At 35.5% G+C, this 27,647-nt stretch overlaps 1 protein-coding gene across 6 annotated transcripts in view; it reads right to left on the bottom strand.

Annotated features, from left to right (window-relative positions):
- PAN3 (poly(A) specific ribonuclease subunit PAN3) overlaps positions 1-27,647 on the bottom strand; it is a 79,704-nt gene that overhangs the window by 17,980 nt on the left and 34,077 nt on the right. For 4 of the 6 annotated variants that reach the window (XR_015801396.1, XM_088159528.1, XM_088159529.1 and 1 more), the window contains exons 6-13: positions 27,109-27,270; positions 19,006-19,156; positions 10,181-10,428; positions 9,514-9,618; positions 8,800-8,857; positions 7,538-7,699; positions 7,272-7,388; positions 7,054-7,155 (exon numbers count right to left, since the gene is read on the bottom strand). Coding sequence is in view for 5 of the 6 variants with exons in the window: in XM_088159528.1 (XP_088015654.1) it covers positions 7,054-7,155; positions 7,272-7,388; positions 7,538-7,699; positions 8,800-8,857; positions 9,514-9,618; positions 10,181-10,428; positions 19,006-19,156; positions 27,109-27,270 (1,105 nt within the window). In the remaining variant the exon portion in view is untranslated. The remainder of the gene's footprint in view (positions 1-7,053; positions 7,156-7,271; positions 7,389-7,537; positions 7,700-8,799; positions 8,858-9,513; positions 9,619-10,180; positions 10,429-19,005; positions 19,157-27,108; positions 27,271-27,647) is intronic. The other 2 variants (XM_088159527.1, XM_088159530.1) reach the window with 2 other exon arrangements.

Here is a 27,647-nt window from a genome sequence, read left to right as displayed (position 1 = left end):
CTTTACAAACAGCCTGAGTAATACTGAGTAACAGACGAAAAACTAAAGAGATAGATAACAAATGTTATTTTAAGTATGACGTGTGAAATTCAAGTAAGCTGGTATTGTTTGCCTGTCACAAAGTTGAAGCAGAAGAAAATACATCCAAAATAACACAGTACATGTCAATTTCACAAACTACAAGAGACATTTCAAGAGATTGCCTCAGTACTGATTTTGCTAATTTTGGGACCAGTAATATCTTCAGTATAAAGTAAAATCATGCAAGCATCTGATTAGTTCCGCTGTAAACTGACCGTGCTCTTCTCTAAACATCTTTCTTTTCTGTCTTCTTTTTCGTTTGGGTTGCTTAGTTTTTTGTTCTTGTTTTTTGAGATTGGGGGTTTTTTTTCCCCTTTTCCTGCACAATCATATCAGCAGCTGTGCATTTGATCAAAGTAAGCATGTACATGCTTACATGTGTACGTACACACAAAATACATGCACAGTGAAAAAAAACGGAACACATTACTGATAATATTTTAATTGGAAACTTTACTGACTTTGGGGTGATGGACTGGGAATGTTACTAGCTTTCATTTGAGCTTTGCTTCATCCATTTTTGAAATTTCAATTTGCTTTTCAGGTTTAAGGTGCTTTGGTTTAGATTACAAAGACCAAGATGCTGAGTCCTTTAAAAAGCAATACGCCTGGCATGTCTACTGAAAGCTGAATATAGTGAGATATTGTTTGTTTCTTCTGGCCCCCTGATTATTCATTATGCAAATTACTTCCCACGACAATCATCATACCAGAAGTCTCATGTAGCTAACCTTTTCCTGCATAATTCTCTCTTCTTCAGCTTGACAAAAATTACAATACAAAATGACTGAGGAGATACAACCTCCTGTATTAGCTGAGACTCTTTACTACTTGCTGTAGAATGTACTTATATTTGGTGAACAGCAACATGAGTAGTGAGTAACAGGGATGTGGACGGATACTGTAAGCCAGTTACATCTGTACAAAGTAAGTCCAGAATAGAAATGTTGCTATAATATCCCCAAGAGAGAAAAAAGCCCAAACTTGGCAGCTATTTTTCTACATGCATAACAGCACCTGCCTTTTGTTTTTGAAATGAAAGCAATGTAACCAAGAGAACATCCAATATACACTGAAAGACCAATGCTCAATGCAGCTGCTCCTCATCTATCAGAAAATCTCAAGCAACATTTCACTACTTGAAAAAATTACTTGAGGATATAGCCAAATCTAGGCTGCTGCTTTCACAACAGTTGGCTGCACCCCACACTCACATACACTAAATATACAGGCTAAAACATGGGAAAGAATCAGCTTTGAAATGCCCTCTTATGTATCTCTTGATTCAAAATAAGCATGATAAAAAGCAGTTCAGTTGGTTGCAATGGTGACTATAATGTATGTCCCAAGAGGCCCATCAGACCTGCCACAGACAGCACTTGAGCAAGGAACCAAGGAGGAGATGAGACCCAAAAGCTTGCTCTTCAAGAGAGACACAAAACTGGAAAGCTTTCCAAACAGTGCTGAACACAAGGAAAAGCATCACAAAAATATAAGTAAATGTTACCCTTACTTGAAAAAGTAAGATTTTTTTAGAGATTCCACGGTTGATTTGCAAAAGCTTCCCACCACAGGCTGAATCTATGGCTACAACAATCAAAATTTCAGACTGTGTTTTTCCCACCTACTTCATGGCAGATTCACCTCTCCCAATAATTTCATCTCTGTGATGTAGAACACAGCCACTAATGGAAAAGATTAAAAATTTAAAACCTGCCATTTCAAAAACACAGGTTATCCATTATTTTTCCTTGCCACATTGGGATAAACATAAATAAATAATGCTGACACTTATTTTTTAGTTCTGTGGTATGCTGTTGACAATAAAACAAAAAAATTACCCTCTGTACTGGTGTGCATGTGAATATTAAGTTTTTGCTTGTTAAAAAAGGCATTCGAATGAAATTCTGTTCTCCAGAGCAAGTATGAATCCAGGAATAGTCCTGAGGTGGGAAGTAAGACCTAGGAACACCAATAGGGCCTTTTTGACATCATCAGGAACACTGCCAGAAAGCATTCTAAGAAACAGCAAATCTCATACAGTTATGAAGAAAAGAAAAAGAAAAGGAAAAAAAAACAGTGAAAGATTTATCTGTTCACTACACTGAACCTCTCAGGCTTGTAAATCAGTCTTTTACATTTAGAACTGTGAATTGTTCAGTGTTTACTTGGTGTTCCTAAGTTAAAGTATTGAAAACAAAACAAATGCAGTAGCCTTCATTTCTCCTTCAGGGAAACTTGGAGTTTGGTTTTACATTTCCCAGCTTTCAATATACAGAAAGGTTCTGAACTACTAGAGTGTAGCAGTGTTTTTTGAAAAAATTCCAAAACTACTAAAAGCTTGAACTTACTTTGAAAAAGTTGCAGCTTTTGGCAAAGGTATTTTAGGATAATTATTAGTCACATATTTTGTCTTCAAAAACATCATGCTGACTTTCAATATTCATATATTCTTACTCCTCATCACACACTATTCATCTAGTCATCACACAATTTATTTCTTTTTCAATGGAAGGGGTGTTTTATGAACAAACATTCAGCACATGGGAATGCAAAAACTGTAAAGTCAGCAGTGAAGTCCATTTTTGTGCATGACATACTACTATTAATGTGTCAAATGAAAAGCAAGTTTCCCGGACCATGCTTATCTTCATCAGAAGGTATTTGTTTGCTGAAAAACAGAGACTGTGCTGCTGAAAACTACTAACAGCATGCACACCAACATTTAATTACTCAGAATGTTTAAAAGCAGAGCAAAGGACATATCAAAGGCATACTTATCTCTGCCAACCACAGAAACTCATCAGGACAAACCTTTCTGGCAGCTGTCAATAGTTACTGTTAATTTGCCAGGATTTTCTGGCTGTTAAGTTTTAAAGTACATACATTCACAATTTGATTTACCATTCAATTCTTGGTCTGTTATGAGCAACATTTCAGTACTTTTGGGTAACCTTGTTAATGTAAAGAGAACATAATTTCAGCAGAGATAAATGCACTAATGCATACTATAATCTGGAGCTAAGAAATCTACGAAAGGTGGAAGAAAACCAAAAAGTTCCAGAACAGATTTAACGTTTAGAGTATGATGTAGTGTTTTGAGGAAATACAAGAAGTGAGAATAAAATAAGAAACTTTTCAAATAAATGTACTTTGAGTAGCAATTAACTGAAAATTCAGATTCCTGATATTAAAACATGTGCAAATTTAGTAAAACATGACAGAACAATGTTAGATTACCACACAGTACCATCTGAAGGAAGAGGAGGTATCATTGAATAAAGAACAGAAGCAACAAATTCTACTGCATTCAGAAGTTAGAGACGTTAGTTTACAATATAAAAATAACTGTAAGCTGCTATTTTTCTCTCCCACACCAAGTATCTACCAAGATAGTGCTGTAACAGGGTCTATAAATAACATGGCAAGAAGAAAACACCCAAGACTGACCACATTGACACCAGTGACATGCAAGACAGCCATGTAAACCATAATCCTCATCTTTTAACTATCAAGGTCTCATGTTGCCAACTGAAGTGTTCAACATAAATAAGGTTGCATACCTGAAATCAAATTCTCTGAGTTCACTGATCAGGTTCACAGTGTTGTGCCTCCTAAAACCTTTAAAAGCAATTGTACTAATCTGGGTCTCATGCTGCAGAGTACCCAACTTCCATCCATTCCCCTGCTTCTCTTGGGAGTCTCCTCTAGGCAGGCAGACGGCCAAGAAACTCTGTGAGGGGATGGAGAAAGGATCCGTGAAGGCAGGCAATTCTGAGAAATCAAGTTATAGGTATGCAATCTTATTTTTCTCTCTTAAATTGCTCCTTCTACTGAGGACCAGACTAGGAAATAGCAGTTATCAAAAAAAGAAAAAAAAGAAAGGCCAAAGCAAAGATATGCAGAAAGATTTGGCAAAATTTGGAAATTCAGGTGACTTTCCCCTAATTTATATACTAAAAAGGTTGAGAGAGCAGGTAGTAAGTGCCATAGTCGGGAGACAGTTATCTTCCCAACATACCCCTGTAAGTTCTGTTGCAACAGCTCATTTTAATTAATTCCGACTTTGGTTTGAACAGACATTAATGACTTATTTCCAACTTCCCAGATTATTCCTGCCTATAAAAGGAAGTTGAAGTAGGCCAAATAAAGGGTCCAGATAGCCCATGAGCCTGTTTCAAAGACACATACACTAAAATCAGCTTGCCATGAATACTGAAGTGTGTAAACATAAACATGTAGAATATTCTGTTAGCCTCCAGTGATTCACAGCCCAGAAGTACATCATGTCTTTGCAGTCCCCAAATATTTCTCCTCCATGAGTAAGCCCACTTCTTCCTTGAACCTAGGCAAATGCCCACAATAATCTGTGAAGTTCCATAGCTTAATTATATTTACACAGGTTTTGAATTTGCTACCTGTTTCATTGGTTAAGTCCTTAGTCTTAGGCTGGAAGAAATAAACTTTTTTTATTCATTGCTTCATTATTCCAGATGATTTTTCAGACCATATTCCGGTCATTTTTAACCCCATTATATTCCTTTTCATCTTTAAAAGCATAAAAAGCATTATTCCACTTTGCTGTTTTTCATCCAACTGCTTCACACCTTTGATCATCCCTGTCACCTCTTCTCAACTTCTTTACTGCTCTTCTACACCTTTCAAAATACAGGAGGAGGATCACAGCTTCAGACAGGAGTCTATCAGGCACACACATCTTGAATAAAATATCTACCATTTCACTGCTCTTTTTTTAATAAGCTACATCAACCTATTTCCTATTTACAGCTATTCAGCAAGAGGACAGCATTTTCTTCAATCTATTTAACTGTAGTCCCAGACCTATTACTGAGTGGCAGCAGTCACAGAGGCCATCATTTCATGTTTAAAGCTAGATACACTTTTCCTTTGATCACAATGGTTTACACTACATCACCTGCTGTATTATCAGTAGGAGTTCCAGTCTTGTAAGATCCTTCTGCAATCAATCACAATTGGCCTTTGTTTTTAACAATCCAAATAATTTGATATTACCAGCAAACTTTGACAGACCATTTATCTTCAGAGGAAACAAGTGAATGTGTTAAGAAATACAACTACCAGGACATTATCTTGTGAGACCCATCAGTGATCTTCACTGTTCACTCTGTTTCCAATATTCTAACCAGGCATTAACCTGAGAACTTTCTTTGCCATATTAGGTCTCTTAAAGACTCTGTTGGACATCACTGAAAACTCCAAAGTCTTATCTACTGGATCTTCCTTTAAAGAACTTTGACAGATTAATGAGACAAGACTGCCCTTTACGGGACCATAACCTAATTATTTTCCAGTGTGACAAAAGAATGTGTTCCCAAGAATTTTATTGTAACTTCTATTATTTTGTCTAGAACAGACATCATTCTTCTATGATTTTCTAGAGATATATAAAAACGTAACAAGGACTGATTTACATGGAATTGAAAACCATGACTGGGAAATGCTCAGAAGTCCAGTCCTGCACGTAACAGTCATTAACCTGGCAGTAGATCTTCCAGTTTTATCTCACCAAATTAGTTTCACATCAGGTTTACTGAATCTCTAATTGCATTCTCTGATTTGCCAAAGGATATGACACATCAAACTAGGGTTTCCTCCATCTGAGATATGACCACCAAAATCAGTGGTGGAAATCAAGTTCCATCTCCACTTACACTGGTCAGCTCAGTGCAAAGTCAGTGAGAAATATGCAGTATATAATGTATCCACAACTTTCTGAATGTATATAAGGTTTTCTTCAAGTTTTTGAACATATTCACACACTACCAAAACACTATACACTCTGATGTAAAAGACAGCCAAGTGAAGTGCTACATCTCAATCCTTTAAACAGGTTGAATTCACAGCTAAAAGCTCTAATTTCAAAAGGCACAAGAAAGAAAAAAGCCTCATTCTGTTTCTCTTCATATGCTGGCAGCCTGAAGACATTTTGGGAAGAACTTCTCTAATTAAAAAGAAAAAAAACAAAAACAACACAACCACAGGCCATGTCACAGTTCTCTGGTCATCCCTGGTGCTGGATCTAATTTCAAAGCTGGTCCTGCATCAAGCCAGAATTTGGTCCAAAAAAGCTCTGTGGGGTATTTTTCTGCCTTAAGTCTTTCTGTGATTCCATTCAGCAGTGACCACCTCTCTTTCTCAGCATGGCACTGTTGTGCTCCAAACACCTGACTGCAGTTTGTAGGACTGTGGGGGTCATAAACTGGTCCTAACAGAAAGAATGAGGGACAGCACACTGTTTTGGAGGGGAAGAGGCTTTAGCCACAAGCATATGAGCTCTACTGGGCTACTTGCTGAGCCACAGACCATCCTGTGACAGATTTTTTTTTTTTAAGAATGTTGATATAGCTTTAGTGACTCCATTGAAGCTACATATAAACATGATAAAAAAATTCAGACCTAAGATGTGAAGTTGATGTCTGAAAAGAGTATGGTACAGGGATTTTTCAATCCATTTCTTGTCTTAACTAGTACTTCACTTTCAAACCATCCAATAAAATACTAATTATTCCTCATAATACATAGTGAGGAAAAGAAATAGAAAAGTAGGACCCCTAAACAGCAAGCATCAAATTGGCATAGCATATCTTTTGAATTTTAGAATCATCCCCATTAAATGTTAGGTGTTACCTGGTGACAGACCTACAATAAGGACACCAGAGCTCCTGGCTCCCAATTTTGTTTCAACTTACTTTTCTTTGAAAGAGCTATAATCCCCTTACATGCTGACATCAACTTTATACTTGCTTGATAATTTTTAAAAATTTTACAAATAGGAGGTGAAGAAGAGTTCTCTTACATCAATCAGCTTATGGTATGACTAAAGTGATTAGCCAAAAAATTAAGCTGGATAACTATTTGTGACTAGACGTTTACTGCTGAAGTATTGGAAACAGTGTACAGAAGTATTATATGATAGTGTGGTTTCCTTACCCCATTTCCGTTTTGTGAAATAGGAATCAGCACTAGGGTCATTGAAGTGTCTGCTCATCATAGTCTCTCCTCCAGCATGAAAATCATATGCAAACACTAGCGCTTAAAAATAGAAACAGGTGGTATTTATTAACTCAAGCACATTTGAAAAAAGTATCAACACATCAGCTAGGAGGTTGGGGGGGAAGGGCAGTGGGAAACAAAAAATAAAAACTTACAATGTTCTCCAAAAGCTTTAGTGGTAAACACTTCACGCAAAGTTACTATATTTGAGTGCTGAATCTTTTTCCACATGTCAACCAATACCATGCACTTTGTGTTAACAAGACGAAAACCTAGAAAAAAATGAAACCCATGGTTTAAAGTATACTGTTTAGAATGAGAAATTTTTACTTGAACATTTTACCTGAAACTGCTGAGAAGCAACCAGACATTAAAATATGACTGGTATGCTTAGGAATGCTAGCCCTACAATTTTTCTCACCGTGTATCCTCCGAAGGCAATATGGCAGGTCATCTTTACTATTTACAGCTTTATAGCACGATGTAATGTACCCAAAGTTGCTTGTTTTCTGTATCCGATTGGGCGGTGGCAGTGGTTCCAAAGGAAAGAGACTGTGGTAGCTGTCCACTTCCGCAGGAACTGCTAAAATCAGTTTATATACAGAAACACATCAGGCCTCAGCTGACTTTGAGAAAGCTACCATGTAGCAGAGAAAATTAAAATGACTTTCACTAATATACAAATTATCTCCACTATCAGTAGGGTGCACACCATGCACAACAGGTGCATGTGAAGTTAAAATCACTACTTTTGCTTTAATACCAACATATTGGTAGGTTCTTAGAAATGATCTCACAGAGCTAAAATTACTGTCTTCAGAAAAGGTGTTTCACCAAGTAAAATCAACAGAATAGATGCACAGTTCCATCTGCCATTTTCTTATTTACCTTAGAAATTCACCCTTATGAATGCTATTTCTTTGGTGTTTTTCCTACACGGATTCAATAATAAGCACCAATTTCTATACAGGCTTCATATCATAGTAAGAACCCCATTTTCATCAGAAAAAAAAGCAAGTATCAGTCTTATGTGTTTAAATATATTTGTTTAGAAAACGGGGAGAGAGACGTGCTGAAGGTTTACAAATCAGATTAAGAGATTACCCTCGCACTTCATCTGGATTAAAACACTGAACTGCATTTTTTTAACTGCATCATTATCATATTATGCACACATTTGAGAAGATACTGCAAGCAAAAACTGTTTAAATCAAGCTGAATAATGTAAATTCCCCAAAAGCCAAATCACAGTAAACGGTTCTTTTGCCTGACAACTAGTACAAAGCCTTCCCTGATATACCAGCCAAGTCACTTGAAAACAAACTGCTCTTCTAGTTTACATACAACCTTTGAAAAATATATGCATCACTTAAAGAAGTACCTAATATCTACAAAGTAATACAGAACTGTCCTTCACAAGGTCTTACTGCCTTAATGATTTTTCCCTTCTCAGCAATTTGAAGTATTCCTAACTATTAAGGAGTTTAAAAATAGAAGAAAATTACAATAGAAGACAGAAAGGATAATTCATATTTGTGAAACACTTTGCATTTGGTTAATCAGAGCCTGGGCTGGCTCCATTAAAAATTAAAAACAGGCATTTTTTGCAAGATGTTAATACAGATGAACGTGCATGGCTGCAGAAAAACACAATCACTTTTAAGAGTTTTGAGAAACACTCACCAGGAATATCAGCCTGATCAATCTGGGCCATAGTTATTAAGTGTCTGTTGATGAGTTCCTGAAGGAAAAATTAAGTGTCGAATATTATAATTCAGCTCGTTATTTTTGATAATTTAAGAAAACACTGTCTTTGAAGTACTAGCTACCTATACTAAAATAGAGAATTTATGCAAGTGTTAGGGCAGAGAGGGTCAGAAGACCACTAGCTTGAAAATTTGAATGATCAAATATATAAATTCTTGAACGAGCTTCTAAAGACATTTGATATAGCTGGCACTGACAAAGGTACCTACTACAGTAAAGCTGAAATTAATAACATTCACAGCCAGCCTTGAGATGATGAGCCCTGAGAAGAGCTCTTCAATTAACACCTGCATACTCTTCCATTTCAGTGGCAGACTTTAAAACTAAATAATATTGCAGCTTAAAATAATGCTACAAAAATAAACCCATGCACAGCAAAAAAAAACCACATCAGTAATAGTACTGATATGAATGGTAAATCATGGCATGCAGATTAGAGTGCAGTCATATATGCTATAACTCACCCCCATCCTCTGTTGTACCCCACCTATAACAATATTTGATTTTTCAAATTCTCCAAAGGGGAAACTGACTACACAGATTGCAAGTGTCTATTTCTCTTCCACCATTAGCAATTTTCTATTTTTCACCAAGACATGCAATTTTCCTTTAAACTCTCTACCACCTTACCTGTCTGAGCTCATCTGCCATGAAGAAGGAAGGTGCATTTGCTTTTGGCTGCATGTAAGCAACATGCGGTGCAGCTGGATGGTAGATGTGGTAGTTTGGAAAAACCTAAAAATAAAATATTTCAAGAAACTTTAAGTCCTTAAGGATATGGTAAATGAAGAGTTTTCTCACTATGCAACCTTCGTGTACAGTACGAGTTACAAATACATTGTCAGATGTTACAATTTTTTATGTGGCATTCACTTCTAATGATTGCAAGGAAGAGGGAGGTGTATGTGTATATATGTATGTACACAGTTATTCTAACACATTGTTACTGCCTTTTCCCCATCACTATAAATGTAAGAGCTATTTAACCTACAAAAATAAAAATCTCCTTTCTTGATGTTTTCTCATTATGTGTGTATCCACTGACACATATAGAATACTTTCTTGCTATTGCTGTGTTAAAACCCCAGAAAGCTCTACACAGCTGTACATGAAAAAAATAGATAAAAAATTTCTCTAGTCCTTCTATTTCAGAGATTTTGGGAGAACAACTAAAGTAACTAAAAGGCCTAATCTTGATATAGAATAAGCAGTTTATAGCATGAAAAATAATACCTGTAGTATCAACCAATTCAGCACTTACAAACTCCAGATAGTTGTGTATTGAAAGCCAACATACCATTCCTGTGAGAGGTGCTGGAGTTGTATCAGTGTAGAAGTACGTTGTTCCACCCACTGTTTCCTTCTGGATCACCTGGCCAGTAGATGGAGGCTGAGAGACAGCGTTAGCGACAGACGCAGAGGCACTAGTAGGCACCATATAGTTTGCTGGGTTAGGAGTATGACTTCTTCTTCGAGGAGCAGGAGATGTATGAGGAGTTATTTTGGGAGAATGAAGAGGAGAAGATCCTGCTGACAGTGACATTCCTTAAAGAAACACAAGAAGATATTCTTGATCAAATCTGTCATCAAAAAAAATTAGCAATTTCAGAAAAGCAGCCTTCACTAGCAACAATATTCTGAGCAGGTGAGACATTTAGTCCCTCATATGGATATACAAATCCTTGAGATAAAACAGTGAGAGCATGACTGAACAGATGCATTTTCCCCAAAATCTTGGCTTAGTGTAGAGAGATAGGGCTTGGGAACTTACAATACACATGAAGAACTGAAATGAAAAACATAAAAGTAGCTGAAAGGGGAAGACAAGTCAAAATAATGCTGTGTCTAAAAGACAGTTCCTTAAACTGCAAAAAAGATAAAATATTAATGACTATGTAAGTACGTGTTTACCAAACAGTTACATGAGCAGTCAATGGAGTTTGCTTAGCTCTAACTCACTACACCTAATTATCCATATACTAGAATTCCACAGCAATAAATGTCTCCAGTAATACAGCACACAAATAAGTGTGTTAATAACACACAATATGCTACTATTAATAACTTCAGGGGAGTTATTACTTATTACTTATTTTATTTTATAATTATTATATTCAGAACTCATCCTCCAAAAGGTCTATTTGATATGCAAAAATAGGTAACATCTCATGATATGAAGTCTATTAAACATTCCTGTTGGGATTTTCTAATTTATTTGAAATTATTTCATTAGCTGGTGTTCACCTTTAACATTATAGGGGCAACTTCACTGACGCCTGAGAAACTCTGCTTCTAAACAAAGTGCATCAATGTGAAAAAAGAGGACAACTTTTTTGCACACACTTTTAGTTACTGGTCTAATTACTTCAAGAGTTATTGTGTGCAGAATTCTCAGATTTACTTATTTATAAACTAGACGTTCCAGGGTGCTGCTGAGGAAGAGACAATCCTTCAAAAAAAAAAAAAAGCTCCTTGCAGAGTTACTTACTAGCAGAAGATCTGACATATTCAGTTGTTCAGATTAACACCAAGGAAAACATCTTTTAAAATTATTATTGCTCAGCTCAGACTGGGATGTACTTTCTCTTCTACACAGACAGAATTGTATTAGTCACACTAAATTATTTTCTTGAAAGGATAGAAGATACACAGCTTTCATATTTAGCATTCTACTGACAGCTGAGAATTCTTCTCTAAGAATTGTTAGTTATTACTCAGATATTTGATTAAATTAATTCTGTAAGCTCTAGTACCAGAGTAATTAAAGCTATATCCAAATATCTAACTAATGAAGTCAGGAGGAATTTTTTTTTGCATACACACTTTTTAGTTACATAAACTGATTGAACTTCAATCATGAGTTGCTGTATGCAGAGTTATCAAAATGCATCATCAGTAATGTGTAGGGGTGATTTCACACTAATATTGTGTCCCTAAAGTAATCTCATCCCTCCTACATTTCATTTTTTTCTTTTTTAAAACAAAAGACAAAAAGCAAGTAATTTTCAGTATTAACAAGTAAGCAGTAGCTTGGGAAAATTCACTTTGAAGCTATATTATCCTAATGATATTAACAGAATATCTGTAACCTTTCATTTAGCTCCTCTCATTTACTCCTTTGACGTCTCAAAAACCATGTTTATTAACTCAGCACAATTCTCTTCTGTTCCTCAAAAGTGAATAGTGCCAACAAAATGAACAAGATTTTTAAAATGTAACTGTGGTAAAATCATACACCTTTCTTCTTAATTGTGTCTTTTAAGTCATTTATTCTTTTTATAAAAAATGCAAAACATAAGAATATAAAAGGAAAACAGTTGGTACTTCTCTAGGCTAGAACTTTATATTAATACGTGTACATGTGCATACACACATCTTGTAGATATGCAATATTGTAGAATATTGCTGATTAGTGTACTAACTTAAAGTGAATTATAATAGGCACTGCTAAATGGTAGCATAAATAGTCTCCTAAAAATCTTTTTGGAAATTAACTGTATGACTGTAAAATGTTACATATTTTGATAGCACAAGTTTATGCTACAAAAGAAAGTAAGTTCCCATTAAGGTGAATGGTTACCTTAAGCAACTGAGCAATTCTGAAATATTTCAACAGGTTGCAATACAGGATGTGACCAGGGGTATGTATTCTGTCACCATCTGTTGAAAACAGGTGGAGCAGTGATCCTTATTTCTGTGGAGATATTCTCTGCTAATGGGCCATCTGTTAAAACCAGGTGGGGCAGTCATCCTTATCTTTTCCACAACTCATCCTTCCTCCAGGAAGATATCGTCTGCTAATGGGCCATGGGGTCCCACTGCATGACTGATAAGATCACATCATCCCACTGGGAGATGTTTCAGCCAGGGGGAGGAGCCAAGCCTCTCCTACTTAGATAAAATCTGAGATTTGGAACACCAAGGCAGCCTTTTTCCACTGGATTCCAGAAGAAAACTGCACCTTTCCACATCATCACTGGACCTTTGTAAGAAAACTTCACCCTTCTACAGGAGCACTGCTTCAACTGAACCACATCTGTCATCCAGGAGGGCTGCAGCCACCATTTAACGGGACTGCTACCAACACCCTGACTGATGGAGTGTCAGGTTCTGTTCTGACTGTCAGTGGTTTTTTGGGTTTTTTTCTCTGTAATACTGTATTTCTATTTTAATTTTCCTAGAAAAGAACTGTTATTCCTATTCCCATACCTTTGCCTGAGAGTCCCCTTATTTCAAAATTATAATAATTTGGAGGGAGGGGGGTTACATTCTCCATTTTAAAAAGAGGCTCCTGCCTTTCTTGGCAGACACCTGTCTCTCAAACCAAGACAAACAGCTACTGTATAATTTGTTACATTTTTAACAAAAGACAAAAATACAAATGCATTATTAATCCACTGGAGGAGAAGACCAATTTCAAAGGAAACAATGTATTAGTATTACAAGCTGGAGGATGATTAAAGTGGCCATTAAACTGAAGCAATTCCACAGTTTATGGTATCTAAGAGTTCTCTTCATCTATGGAAAGTTACTGACATGTCTTTTTCACCCTGCTCCAATAAAGCAGTATTAACAGAAGTCCTTGCAAGCACATCATCTCAATCCAGACAAGAATAACTGGCTTCAAGAATAACTTCATAAAACAACCAACTGTAGGGGTCATGAAATGAAAACTCAGCAGCCTTCATATATATTCATGGAAAATTAATTGAAGACCTCTCTGCTCTAAAATAAACAGTATATGTACAAGACAGTAAGTAATATCTTACAGAAAAGTGAAGACTTGCAATTTGCTAAAATTATACTACTACAAGCTTCCCAGAAGAAAAAATGATCTCTAGTGTTCTTCACAGATACAATTTCAAACAATTTCCACTCTGAGATTTAGTTTTTAAAAAAAATTTATTCTTGCCCAAGAATACTTACACACATAAATCCTTAATGTTGTTGCAAAAGTATTAAAGCAATATTGAAAAAAAGGATCACAGTATTATACAAATCCTTTCAGATGGCCTTCCAGTCTAGCTAGGTCTCATTTTGAAAGGACATTGAGAGTTCAGTGAAAATCATCTGGCAGGCAGAACATATGGCCTCCTCATTTGCCAGTATGCATAGTGAGTTCAGGAGATCAAAGAAGCTTGACTAGAGCTTGGTTTTATTCTACTAGAACAATATACTACATATGCTACAAGAATTTTGTTCTTAGTGCTGTGGTGGGTAAGGACAGGCTGAGACAACAAATACTGAAGGTGACAGATTCTTCTGAGAGACTTGCATTACATTCTGCACAATCTAAATAGCTAGTGAAAGCCCAGTATAACAACTAAAAAAAGGGAAACTCTTAATACAATGAAACTTACGCATATTTAAGTACTTAAGCCAGCTAACAGAGTGCACAAACTCAAGCAGGTATCACCAATTTCATTAGTATTTCAATCAGTTAGAAGTAAAATAATATTAATATTTAATCATGACAAATAGAATTAGATGAAAATAAAGGAAAATAGTTATATTAAAAAGTGATTATATATTCCTACTGACCCTCCTCAAGGAAAAATATATTACTAAACATACAACAGCAACAACAGAACCACACGTCACAGAATTAGGCTGGTTTTAACAGCACAGTTTATATAAATGCCTGTATTTATATTCACTTAAGGGCCTAAGAAAAAAGGGGTTTAAAAATCTACTTCTGGTTTACATATATATATATGCATATATATACACACATATATATATATATCTCATAACAGTGATCTTGACAAATAACATTAAGCTTTCCCTATGAGAGACTTCAAGATTTCTCTATATTAAAATTCAAATTCAAATGCCAACAGGAATACTATGACAGACATCAAAAAGCCTGTTTCAAATTGTCCCTCCTGAGACTTTTCTACCAGCAAAGGTGGCTCTCCATTCCTTGTCTTGGGGAATCTTAATACACTTCATGAAGAAGTCAAATACAATCTTACAGGATGAATTGCAAAGGGAAAGGGCTTCTTTCACTTTTATATCTAAAAAGAGGTGGCACGATATGCAGCTGTCACAGTGTTACATCAACATAGAAATGGTTGTGGGACTTGGAGATCTTTTCCCAACATTCACAGTGACTGTGCAGGCTACCTACACATATCTGCAGCTCCTGATGCTATTCTTCTGTAAAGGGAGAGATCATACTTACATATCCCTCTTTATTCTTATATTTTCATTTCTTGCCTTTTTTTTATTTTTGAAGTTTCATTGTGACTGAGGAAAGGGAAATGGCAGACTTTAACATGCATTTGACACAATCCTCAGAGACATTTTATGAGATCTATGTTTCTAATAAAGCTTTGTAGCACACATTGTATTTGAATTAAAAGCTAGGTTATATTTTAAACCTGATCATTCACACAGATAATCAGGATCACAGGGCATTAAAAGCATGATCTCTTAATGACTCATTATCTACAACTTTTTGATTGAGAATTCACAACTTAGTTATGCAGGATTTCATTAAACTCAGGTATATGCAAATCAGCTGGCCTACAACATTAAAGGTTTAAAAAAAACCCTTAAGTTTTGCCTACAAGTTTACTAATTTAAAGCCATATCCCTATAATTTGTGTAACACATTCAGAGGTCAAAAATTTAACATTTAACATTTTACCACTTTAATGTTCTGTACTTTAGAGATACCCCAGACTAATGGGTAAATTTCAAAGAATGACAAAGCAAAGTAAATTATAATACTAGATTATTTCAAGAACTTAAAGTAGCATCCTTACATTCATTAACTATTACTTTTTATTGTAAGCTTTCTGTCAGGTCATTAGCATTGTAGCTGTGTATTTTCAAGTTAATTAAACCTGCTTCATTCCCTAAACAATCTTGAATCATCAATTCTTCCTCTTCAGTTTTATATGGGGAAAAAAGAATTTTAGAGTCTCTTTGCCTTCTTCCATTCTTACATTATTCCGGAACGGCTGAAGAACTTCCTCTGCACCATATTTGATCCAGGAGGCTGGAACAAGCTTGTGGCCTTCAGCCACACAAACCACCTGAGCTGAAAGTGCTCCATCTTCAGGTGGGGCTGTGGGCTCTGAGAGCTACACTCCTGCAGCTCATCATCATCAAATGGACTTATGTCAACTGGACACAAACACAACACTTTCACATTTCTAGCTCCTAAGCCTGCAGGTTCAGACTGGCAGCAGAAATGGCATCTCCTACATTCTGCATAAGCTCAGAACCTGACTTGGACTAAATATAGAAGCAACAGCAATTTGCTGTCACTTCCATCAGTGACAAAGGCATCCTTCTTCAGGTATAACCTAGGCATTTTTCCCTACTGGGGACTATATATCTTTTCTCTCTCACATTCAACACAACAATGACGTCTTATCACTTCAATGACATTCATGAATTTCCTTCATACACTGTGTTGCATATTTTAATGACAACAATACAGCTGCACAGGACTGGGTAAGATAAGCTTGTTAGCAAAAGTAATATTTGAAGACTGTCGACTTCTTACTAAATTTCCAACACAAATGACAAACGTTGTTTGCTAGCAAAGAAAGGGAGGAGCAAGTAGCATTCTGGTGAGTTCATGGAAAAAGACTTTGGAAATGGTAAATGAGATCTGTTTACACCTCTTCAGTGAAACTATTTTCTCCCACCACTTGTATAAGTTGCATTTTATATCACTCTATTTCCATATTCTATTAAAGGCCACCAAGATGAACATGACTCTCTGTTGAGATTACCCTAGAAAGCACTTACATAAGTAAACATGTGAATGTAGGAATAACCTTCTTCCATGCTACATCTTAATCAATACATCAGGCATAAATCCAACAAGTTATCCACTAAAGTATTTCAGGTTTCCCCTGTCATATTTTTCAGTATTTCTGCAGTACTGTTGACAAGACAAGCAGAACAAATATTTTCCAAGGCCAAGAAATACTAGATGTCAAAAGTGTTTTTGATTTATACCTACCTTTAGGGAAATCTCAGAAATTAGGTATGTGAAAGAATTTACATTTTTACATCATCAAGTAGGAAATCAAAGGGCTATTTTCATTATTTACATACTTTGTTACAGGTGAATAAAACTATGAAAGTCTTAAATACTCCTACTACATTTCCTCATTTCTCATGAAATTTTGATTTCCTCCAGTACCCTGTAAATTACAATAGGCAATCTTAATCTCACATAAACACTTAAATCTGCAAAATTCTTCTACTGGAGAGTATGCATCCTTTAACTAGAAGGAGGCTTATCTTTATTCAAAGGAAAATTCTTCTAATTCTTTATATGGGTTTCATTTGTTTTCACTTGTTGAAAGCTAACAGATCTCAACCATTTTTTCATGACAACTTTGGAATGTATTTCAATATTTTTTTATTCTGTTATCTAGTATGAAGAGTATGATGTTATCCAGTATGATCTAAGTGGTGAAGTTTCCCCACACAAAGGTAATGCTTTCTTATTTAAGAGCCCAATGTTTTAGAAAGAGCACCTCCTAGCTGACCCTGAGGTAACAGGAACTTCCGTGGATGGACCCTGTTGACAGCTTTAATGTCGACACTTAAATAATAAATGTCTGTGAGCAGTATTTACATAGCACACTTAGGTTCAGAGATTTTTTACACTGAGAGAAGAAAAGCTTCTAGAAGAATTCAGAGCACCCAACCGAGATCCCTACTTTGAACAGCATTTTCATTTTAGCTATATGGGAAGAATAGGGAAACAAGCCAACTCTGCCTCAAGTTAGCGCTTATGAATACTCCCCCATCCCTCTTGTCCATAAACAAACAATAGTATGTGAGGCTAGAAAGTTTGAAGCATTGGTATCTATATTTATTTCTAGGAGCTGAAATTGTTGTGCGAATTTCTTTCATCAGTGTTACTTATCCTTTCAAGTATTACTTACAGATAGTAAAGAAATTGGACTGTGAAGGATCCCTCTGAGACCCCACTGGACACTTTCCAAAAGTAGATCATTTTACTGTATTCTATTTAATCCTTTACACACTTTTCAATCCAGGTGACAAGGCTGAGAGGCATATAAACACAACAGTTTTCCAATAAGACCGTACAGCACAATATAGGATCAAGCAGACACAGTACCACAACACGTTCATTTGGTCAGCAGAAGTATCAATCACTTTCCTAGCCTGCTCTGGTATGTTTTTACAAACAAGCTAAATACTGACTTCTTTCACATTGACACTGGCATCAAGAAAGACTGAAGTTCATTTTAATAAGTGGTAATTGCCAATAGATGTTATAAATGATTATTTTATAAACATTTGTCCATCCGCCTTTTGGCAATTACGTAATGCTTCTCGGTAGCCCCAAGAGACTGCTAAAGGTTTAAGTACATACAGAAACTCTTTAAAGAATCTGTAGTGTGAATATCCAGATTTGCTGATGGCTATACATTAAAAATACTTTAATTTTATTTAAACAAAATTATTAGAATTAAATTAACATCTTAAGATCAGAAGGCTAAAAGATTGATAAAGGGCTTGAACTTTTTAATTTGTAAAAAAATCTGTCACTCAATTACATGACTGCATGGAACACATTTCAGTAAGAGTTTTATACCTGGGAAATAACTATAAATTGGTCTTAAAAGTGAGATCACATGTGACAGATACAATAAAAATTAACACTATTTTGGCAAGGCACAGTATTATAGAATTAGCTTGTCTTCTACTTTCTGTTTTATAAATAAAAAGAGTACATTGGTATGTAGTAAAGTCAAGATCATGTGCATTGTAGACTACAACACGTTTCTGGGTAGTTTAAATCATCTTCAGGTACTGCTCTGGCAAGAACCATTTAGGACACAGTATGTGATAATTCAGCAACCCTTTACCCCAGAAAGAGCAGAGTACGTTGCTAATTTCAATGCTGCTGTGGCTGCACAGATTTCACAGCCTGCAGTGTAATTTCCATACTACTGGAATATAAATCTGAAGTTCCTCTGCTTTTTAAAGACTGCCTTAAAATTAAGAGCTAAAGTAGGAGGTAGCTACATTTATACCAGATAAATCTGGTAACTATATATATAGAGTTACATTTGACAAAACAAACCACTGTACTAGAAATCATTACTCTCAACTTACCTGGTGCTAAGCCAGCAGTAGCAGGACTTCCCATGGAGGGGTGAGAGAACAAGGCTTGAGAGAAGGCAGACATACTTGACTGGGATACATTACTCAGCCTGGAGGTTGATCCTCCTTTAGGAATAAACTCACTTGCAGAAGGATTTGGTGTCTGTTTAAAAAAATAATAAATTAAATGTTTATTTTAAATGAGAAGGGATGGAGAGTACCTATTTGGTAGAAAATACTTGCTAGAAAGCCCTACTAGTACAAGGGGTATTTTAAGGTACCTACAGCTTGCTCATGAGAACAAAGAATACTCAAAGCTGGTCTGCATGAGCAAATTTAGACATGTTTTAAGCATGTCTGAAGTGGTATAAGCAAACTTTCCATATAAGCAGCTGGTCTACAAATTCATACAACATTTTGCAAAAGGCTTTCCATAAGCATTGCAAGTTGGAGAACAGACTTGACAGTGAGAAAGCTTTGTGACAGCTGCACAGGCTGTTCCCCCATCACTTCAGCAATTTAATCTCAAGCTAACTAGCAATTTCAATTTAAAGGAGCAAAAATTATTCCTACTAGAAAAGTCACCCCTGCCTCTATTTCAAATAGATCTGTATGTTTCACTCTCTTTGTGAAGTTAACTTCTGCTTTAATAACCTGTTACATTTATTTAGTACCCTTAATAATAAAGTCTAATTTGGTGCCATGGAAATAAATAGAAGCAGAATGATAGTCAAACATCCAGTATTTGTTAGTACATAAAACAAACACAGAAGCAATTTTTAATTTCTATTAAAATCAGTGCAGACGGTTGGTTTTGTAGTTTGGGATTGTGGTGTTTGTTTTGAGGTGAGGTTTTTGTTTGATTTGGGGTAAGGAGGGTTAGAAAAAGAAAAGCCCAGTTAGAGCTCAAAAGGCAAAAAGCTTATCACTGGACAGCCAATTACAAATGACAGGAGTGGAACAAAAACCACATTAAGCCAAGAAATAAAATCAATTATTACATGAACATTCTGAAAAGCTTGAAGATTATTAAATTACAGGATTTAGTTCATTAAGTAATCTGCAGAGTACCTCTCAAAAGTGTCTAAACAAGTTAGGTAAAAAAAGAAGACAACAACAGCTCCCAATAGACAAGGGAGATTGTTACGATACTGCTTTGGTATCAGGCAGTTTTAAAACAACTAAATATATCAACTGTTAGTTAAATTACCAATATTGATTTTACCAATATAAAGTGGCATCAGAGAAAGTAAGTTAGTGCCAAATTAGAAGTGAAATGCAAACATCAATTTAGACAATGAAGAATGTATTTGCGAAGAGTTTCTGTTAATTGGGTTTTAATACCTTTATTTGAATATTTCTGCCAAATATCATAGTATTAATGTATTTCAACGCACTGAAAAAGAAGATTCTCAAAGTTGTAAAATTAAAGATGATGCTTGGGATTAAAAGCAAATAGCAAAAATATTCTACTTTTAATCACACAGTCAATTTTAACCATCATCCACTTGGTATCAACTTTACCTCCTGATTTGCCACCTTACATGTGCATGTTTCTGAATATTCAAGGAACAACTATAAGTAAATATGTAAATTGTGAAGTAAAACATTTAAATGGGTAAAGAGTACACATGAATTTTAAAACTCTTTAATCACAGTTGAGGAAAATATGTTAAGATATACACTAATATAGCAAAACAAATGGTAAGTGGAATTATACAGACTGAAAACACATAACTGACACATTTATACTCAAAAGGTAATATTCTGGACTTATCTGAATTTAGGTACAGGAATAACTAATAGAATGGTGCTCCTCTAGACAAAAACTGGCATGCAACCATTCAGTGAAATCTGCACTGAAACTGGAGAAAATTACAGAAGTGGTGAAGAGTCAAGTAAAACTTTTCCAAACAGTGATAGAGCAAAACAGTCACCAAACAAAACAACTGGGAGAGCAAGGAACAGAATTTGTATTATCATCTTGCTAAAAGAACATAATTCCAAAGAGCTACAAGATCCACATTTTTCTACTGCTAAAGGCAGCAATGACATATCCACAGCTCTATCACGTCTAAATCTGTGTCAACCAGGCCACAAGGGCAGGGCATAGCATTAGGTTTGAAGCATGCAAGCAGAGAAAAGGACACCTTCTGGAAGGTTCCTCAGACTTTCCTAGAGCAACTGAGAGAGTTCCCAAAATCTCATCCATGGCATTCTGGCTAAACTCTTTATTTTTACCTACTGATTCAAACAACTCCTACAGCAGAGAGATGCTTCTTATTTCTAAATGCATTCTGCAAATTTCCATAGACCAGTTTTCATGTCTAAAAGTTACTTACTTACTAAAATGTTACTTACTGAAAGTTACCTATAACCATCAAAAATTTTAAATGCAGCTTCACTTTAAAAAGAGCTCCACTTTAACTGGTAGGTGTTTTAATTATCCAAGTGAAAGAGTCAAACCCAGGAATCTGCTAGGACTGATCTGGTTTATGCTGTGGAATTCCAAACCACAATGGGTCAAGTCTGATGGAAATTCAGTTTCATTCCATTTTTTGATACCATAATTCAGGATGAGCATCAAAGCCTGGTAAGATTAAGCTGTTTTTAACATAACTTTGATAAAAATGTTGCATATGAGTAAACAGCTTTGATTTATGAAGATAGACCCTATTCTATGAGAGTCTGTTTTACTTCTCTGTGATGCTATAAACATGAAGCTGCAATCCAAGTCTCTCCCCACTGGCAAAAAAAGTGATTTAACTTTGGTTACAATTTTCAAGGACCCTTCCATCTTCAAGTTGTTTTCTAAATACAGAAAAACACTGAAGTTCCACAGTCACTAGCCAGAGTAAACTAATTAAAGAGATACAGCAAATTCTAGTGATTAGTGGTCAAAGCTAGCAAATACTGTCAGACAATTTGAAGTTTAAACCCCAATCCACATTTAAATTCATTACATCTATGTGAAGCTGCAGCTCTTAAACTTATGCTTTTGAAAACATTTTATCTGAAGTAAAATGTAAATTTTTCTGAAAACAGTTTTCTTCTATGAAAATAATAAAAATAATTAGATTGATTAAGCATGGGAATGCAATACTACTATTAGCTCTTTAATATTTAATATTTTTTTTACTCTTGAATCTTAGTAATTAACCATTTCGCAACAATGACCATGTGATTATGTCAAAATTAGAAAGCCACATTCTTAATGGCCAACAATTCAAAATATTATATTCTTGGCCTGAAAAAATATCCTACACTCTGTCAACTCATAATACAAAGTATAAATTCCAGTTTTAGCTTTATATTTGGATCAATGGTAAGCCTGAAAATCTGTTGAAATAGTAACCATGTTTTAGAACCTGACAGAGTATTCTTACAGTTTTTCCATTAGAGTATTACCAAACTTCAGAAGGCGACATAAAAAAATTAAACTTTTATAAGAATGAAAATAATCTAGATCTTCTAAAGTGAAAAGATTTTCTTCATTCTATATTATGTTTAAATTTTGAACAAGTACAGCTTTTAAACAAGTGTCACTTAATTAGTAATTAAGTCAGAATAAATCAGGATTGGTAAAATATGTAGAGAAAAATGGGTATTTAAAACTGTTATTCATTTTCAAGAGTAACAAGAAGAATAGACATGCAAGAACCATGCAATGATTATGCCAAACTGTGATGTTAAAAAGTAGCAAATGTACTTCTAAACTCAAAACAATTTTTTCAAAACCTACTAGCACGGTCTGCACTGTGTTAAATAAGCCTATTTTCAGTTTCAAATGCAAATGTCCCATAAAAAGGCACATACAAAATTTCAAAATGCTAATGAACATGTTTTCAACAAAAAGCACTAAAGAGAAGGAAGTACAGCTGGCAGCTATGTTATGTATTTCTAGCAAACCACCTAAGGTGACTTCTAACTGATACCTTTGCTAAAATTGCCATCATTCCCTTTTCCTCTCAACCTTGCCAAGTGAAATCTCATCCTCCTTCTTCCAGTCTATTAATAAAGATGCTGTCAAACTAAAGCAGTGAAGCAACTTCCCTAATTATTACCCAAATACCTATATCATGCATTCTCAGAACGATTGCATGAAGAAATTTAATCTAAATAACATTTTCAGATTCTTTACATCTCTCTTCAGTCAGCTTTGCAAAGAAACTTCCAAAGACAGACCACAAAACTGAGTCCATCCAGCTCCACCTACAAAAACAATTCCTCCACTTCTGTACATCAGAGTGAAAAAAACTTTATAAAACACATAAAATACAATCCAAATGAAGGCTGATATTAGTCATGATGCAATTACTAAGGATGGAACCAAAAAAAGTACAAAAGGAGGCCAGGGCTATTAAACAACTCATTTGTGTCACCATTCAGCTCAGAATTTGTCTGATGGCTTTTATGCTTTTACAGGTATTAAAAGAAAAAAATAAAATATAGCATGGAGGGGAAGAAACAATATTCTCTGAGTACCACTAAAAAACACCCCAAAACAATCCAAGGCTCCTTAAAAGAAGGTACAGATGCAAAGCAAAGAGCAAGCCAAGGATCTAAGCTGAAGACCATCACTGGAAGGACTACATGGCAGCATGTGGTATTACTGTAGGTTAAGGAGTTACATATAACAGACTTCTGTAATCCAGAAATAAAATCAAAATTCTGTTTCATCAACTATAAACTTTGATACATATGATTTGTCTTTATGCTCCTCAGTGATAAACCTGTAAGGCCCCACTGCTGCACTAATTAATAAATGAATCCTCATTTACTTAAAGTGCCTTTAAGTACAGAAGTGAGCTGGATACAGGGACGTACAAGTTATGAAGCCTTTGGAAAGCCACACAGGGATCCCACAAGAATATTGGAAACCGTCCTTCTCTCATTTCTCATTCAGCATCTTTCAACACAGCCCTACAGCAGCAGTGACACTACATCAACTTCAGAGGCTGTAATAGGACTTCATCAGCTTGGTTCTGGTTCCACATTGAACCAAAGCCCAAAGCCAGCTACTCAACTCAAAAAGTAGGCCAATCTCATTTGATTTCAGAAGGATGTGCTAATGTACTTACCATGCTAGAAACTGGATACAAGCCACTACAAGTTCTCTTTTTATGTCCTCCTTCACTTCCAAATTCATGCTGATCTGTTCTGACATCCCAAATTACATAATCGTGTAATGGTTACAGAAAACCACCATTAACCCACATCCATGCTATAAACAGCACTCCTTTACCAGTCTATTTTTCTCATAGTTTTCATAATATCTCTCTTAGGAATACAGAAATATGCAGAAGTCTTTCTTGATCACAATATGTTATTTCGTTGTTGTTGGGGTTTGGGGTCTGTTGTTTTTTTAATGGGCAGGTTATATATGAGGAGATTCACTTTACAGAGCATTGCTACAATTCCTCTAAGGATTCCTCATGAGCCATGACATCAGGAAAGGATGCATTTTGTGATGTCAGAGCAATCCAGAAGACATGGGAGGTCACCAAGGACTTCAAAGCACATCTCCTTCTATCCCACCACTGAATTTGTGTAACATGCTACATACGTTATTATAATTACTGTGACAAGTCATCACATCACTCCAACAACATCTCTAGTAAATTTCAATTTGCCAACATTATTAGTTATGGTACTCTACTGCTCTTCCAGAAGAATTAAGAGTCAATGTCATTAAAACTGGGTAAAATTTGTTGGCTAAAGATTATAAACCAGAACATGTCAATCAGAACACAGGCTCAGACAAAACTATTAGTGAAATCTTGTCACAACTGGCAAGTAGATCTCACTAAAAAGTTAACTTTAAAATTAGATTTGGAATATTTTCACATTTCTTTAACAAAAATCCTTCAAAGTACTGTAAAAACATCTAAAATTTTAGAGGTCTATGTGCCTAATGCAACATACTTGAAAAAAATAATTTCTATGATTATTTTTTGCTCAAGAAACAAATAATCGGTTATTGATGGTGAATAAAACTAATCTGTATAACTAAAATATATCTAACCCTACTATTTTAAGGAGGATTATCATTTGCTATTATATTCTATATCATGTGGTAGTATAGTAGCTCAGGACATTTCCTAATATAAGGCAGGATACACCATTATAAAGCAAACTTTGATTTGGGTTTTTTTTAATGCACAACCCAGAGCACAATTCACTGTGCAGACTTCACTTTTAACCATGTAAGCATAACACCATATTTAAACAAAACAGATGTGGATTATAAATTCATAGCAATGCAGGAGTAAAAGTTAAATTATTCTACAGTGCAAGTTTCAACACCTTTCCTTCTTCAGTCTTGCCAGACTCCACAATTTCTCTTCAGTCCCTCCTGTTTCTCCTCCAACTCTATTATGGCTGGCACATCCTTCTGTTCATATTTCCACCACATGTGCATATACAGGCTTTGTTAAAGCCCACCTCTCCATGGGAAACTATGCAACTGTATCATGGTAATACAAAATTTTAAGCCACAGATACTTTAAATCAATTATGTAGCCGGGATTCTGGTGCAATAAAGAGCCTGGAATTGCACCCTTCAAAAGCTATGTACTCTACAGCCAGTCCCAAACGCTGCCAACCTCAGAAAGCATGGGGACCTTGAGCTTTCTGCCCTTTGCCACACTTTGAAGTACTTTCAGAGTGCACAGGTACTGAGAAGAAAACTGCTTCTGGTGAGAAGCTACAAATTTCAGGCTACTGCCTCTCCATCCTCCAAATCATTAAGTTCTTTTGCTTATAATCTAAATGAAGCAGATTAACAAAAAAGCTTGTTGCATCACTGTATAGCAAGAAAACAGAGGAATAGGAGTGCAAACAGGACTATTTTTGCCCTTTAATGTCCACCTGGAAACTGAAGACCAATTTTCTGATTCTTCTCAGAACAATTGTCTTTAACTATGGCTTACATTCACTGTTAGATACACATGATAAATTCAGTTTGTCAATCTTCTCTCCCTTCAAAACAGTACTGCTTCATAGGCTCTTGCCACTGTCCTTCAAGCTTACCTGGTCCTTCTACCAATGTTGCCTTTAAGCTTCAAGTTTTCTCCATCGGTGGCTATGCTGCTTCTCCAGCAGCAAAAGGGCCAAGACAGACTGAAAGTCAAATTGTCCCTAAGCAACATAGCATCATGCTGCCCATGACTGTTCATTTCAGTAACAGAGATGTTCAAACATCAAATAATGCAAGACTAATATCAGTGTGGAAAGGAGCTTGTACAAGCATCATGTTGGCTTATACACGGCAGAAATTCAGTGAACTGAAAGAAAATCCTAAAGTGCCACAAGTTCTAATTGTAAGTCTGTTATCAATTTACCCACTTCATTCACTTAGAAAACACCAAAAATAACATAACCCTCATAGGAAGACTAAAATAACAATCTCTGAGGAATCAAAAGCACTACATAAGTGAAAATACTATTAGGAGCAGTGGTGCAGCTTCTACCACTGTAATAATTTCTGTCTAAACTCCACTAGGATGAAGATTCATCCTAGGCTAGAATTATTCTTCATTTTCATCCCAAAGATTATTTGCTATTTCGATAAAGACATTCAAATCCAGCTGTACCACCCCTCTCTTACAGAGCTGAAGATGATTCAGGAATGAAGTAAAATAATGGTAAGAGTTGCATATATTTCTCAAACAAGTTGAGAAATATAAACTAACCCAACATAAAAATTAAGAATTTGTACTTCCTGATCATCATGGCAATGTCTTCAAATTCTGTACTGAGGGCATCTATTTGCATTGTGTCAATCATTTTAACAACAATCACTAATTTTACCAGTAAAAATTGTCCTCAGATGAGAATTAAAGGTTGTGGGTTCTTTTTAAGAATACATTAAATGATTACTTTTGCTCCTTCTCCTCAGATTATATAAAAAAAATCAAGGAAAGTATACAGCTCAGCAATGGGTGAAGATAATTAAATATCTTCCAATCACTCTCTCAGAGGACCACTATGCCTATTATGCAAAATAAATATGTGATCTTAATTCATACTTGGAGTAACTCTTTCTAACATTTTCCAGAACTGAAAATAAAACATCCAAAGTACTGAAAAATTACTAGTAAAAAATAATTTTACCTGTAAATTGTTTTCTGTGACTCTGTTCCACCAAACCATATTGACGGGTACTCCTGTTTTAGACCTGTCAGCCAGACAGCCAATAGGGTTCTTTGATTTTCTTGCTTTTGATCCCACCGGAACTATCCTCTCATCCAGCATCCCCAGTCGATACTTCCTGGGCTATGAAAAAGAAGGAGAGAAACCAGGCCACTCCTAACAACCCTCATCTAAAGCTACACTAAAATACACTGTGATATCATTCTGGATTGGTGGAATAGGAAACAATTTGCAAGTAAAATTTAACTGAGACTGTTTCCTTTCAATCCTGACTATTTGGTTATAATAAACAATGCTTCAAAAAAATTGAAAAGAAAAAACTTCAGGGACTACTAGCTACTTGTAAGCAAAGCCATCCATCACAAGTCAGCCACTGAAATATGCACATAAATTTGGAAATTCTATCCAAATAAGAAATTTTTAAAAACCCCATATTTTCAAAATAAATACCTTCAATCACATCATAATAAATGAACACCTCCCCTGAAATTTCTACCAAA

The sequence above is a fragment of the Sturnus vulgaris genome, chromosome 2, assembly GCF_052056855.1.
Source record: "Sturnus vulgaris isolate bStuVul1 chromosome 2, bStuVul1.hap1, whole genome shotgun sequence".
NCBI classification, from domain to species: domain Eukaryota; kingdom Metazoa; phylum Chordata; class Aves; order Passeriformes; family Sturnidae; genus Sturnus; species Sturnus vulgaris.
This window is presented reverse-complemented; position numbering and strand designations above follow the sequence as displayed.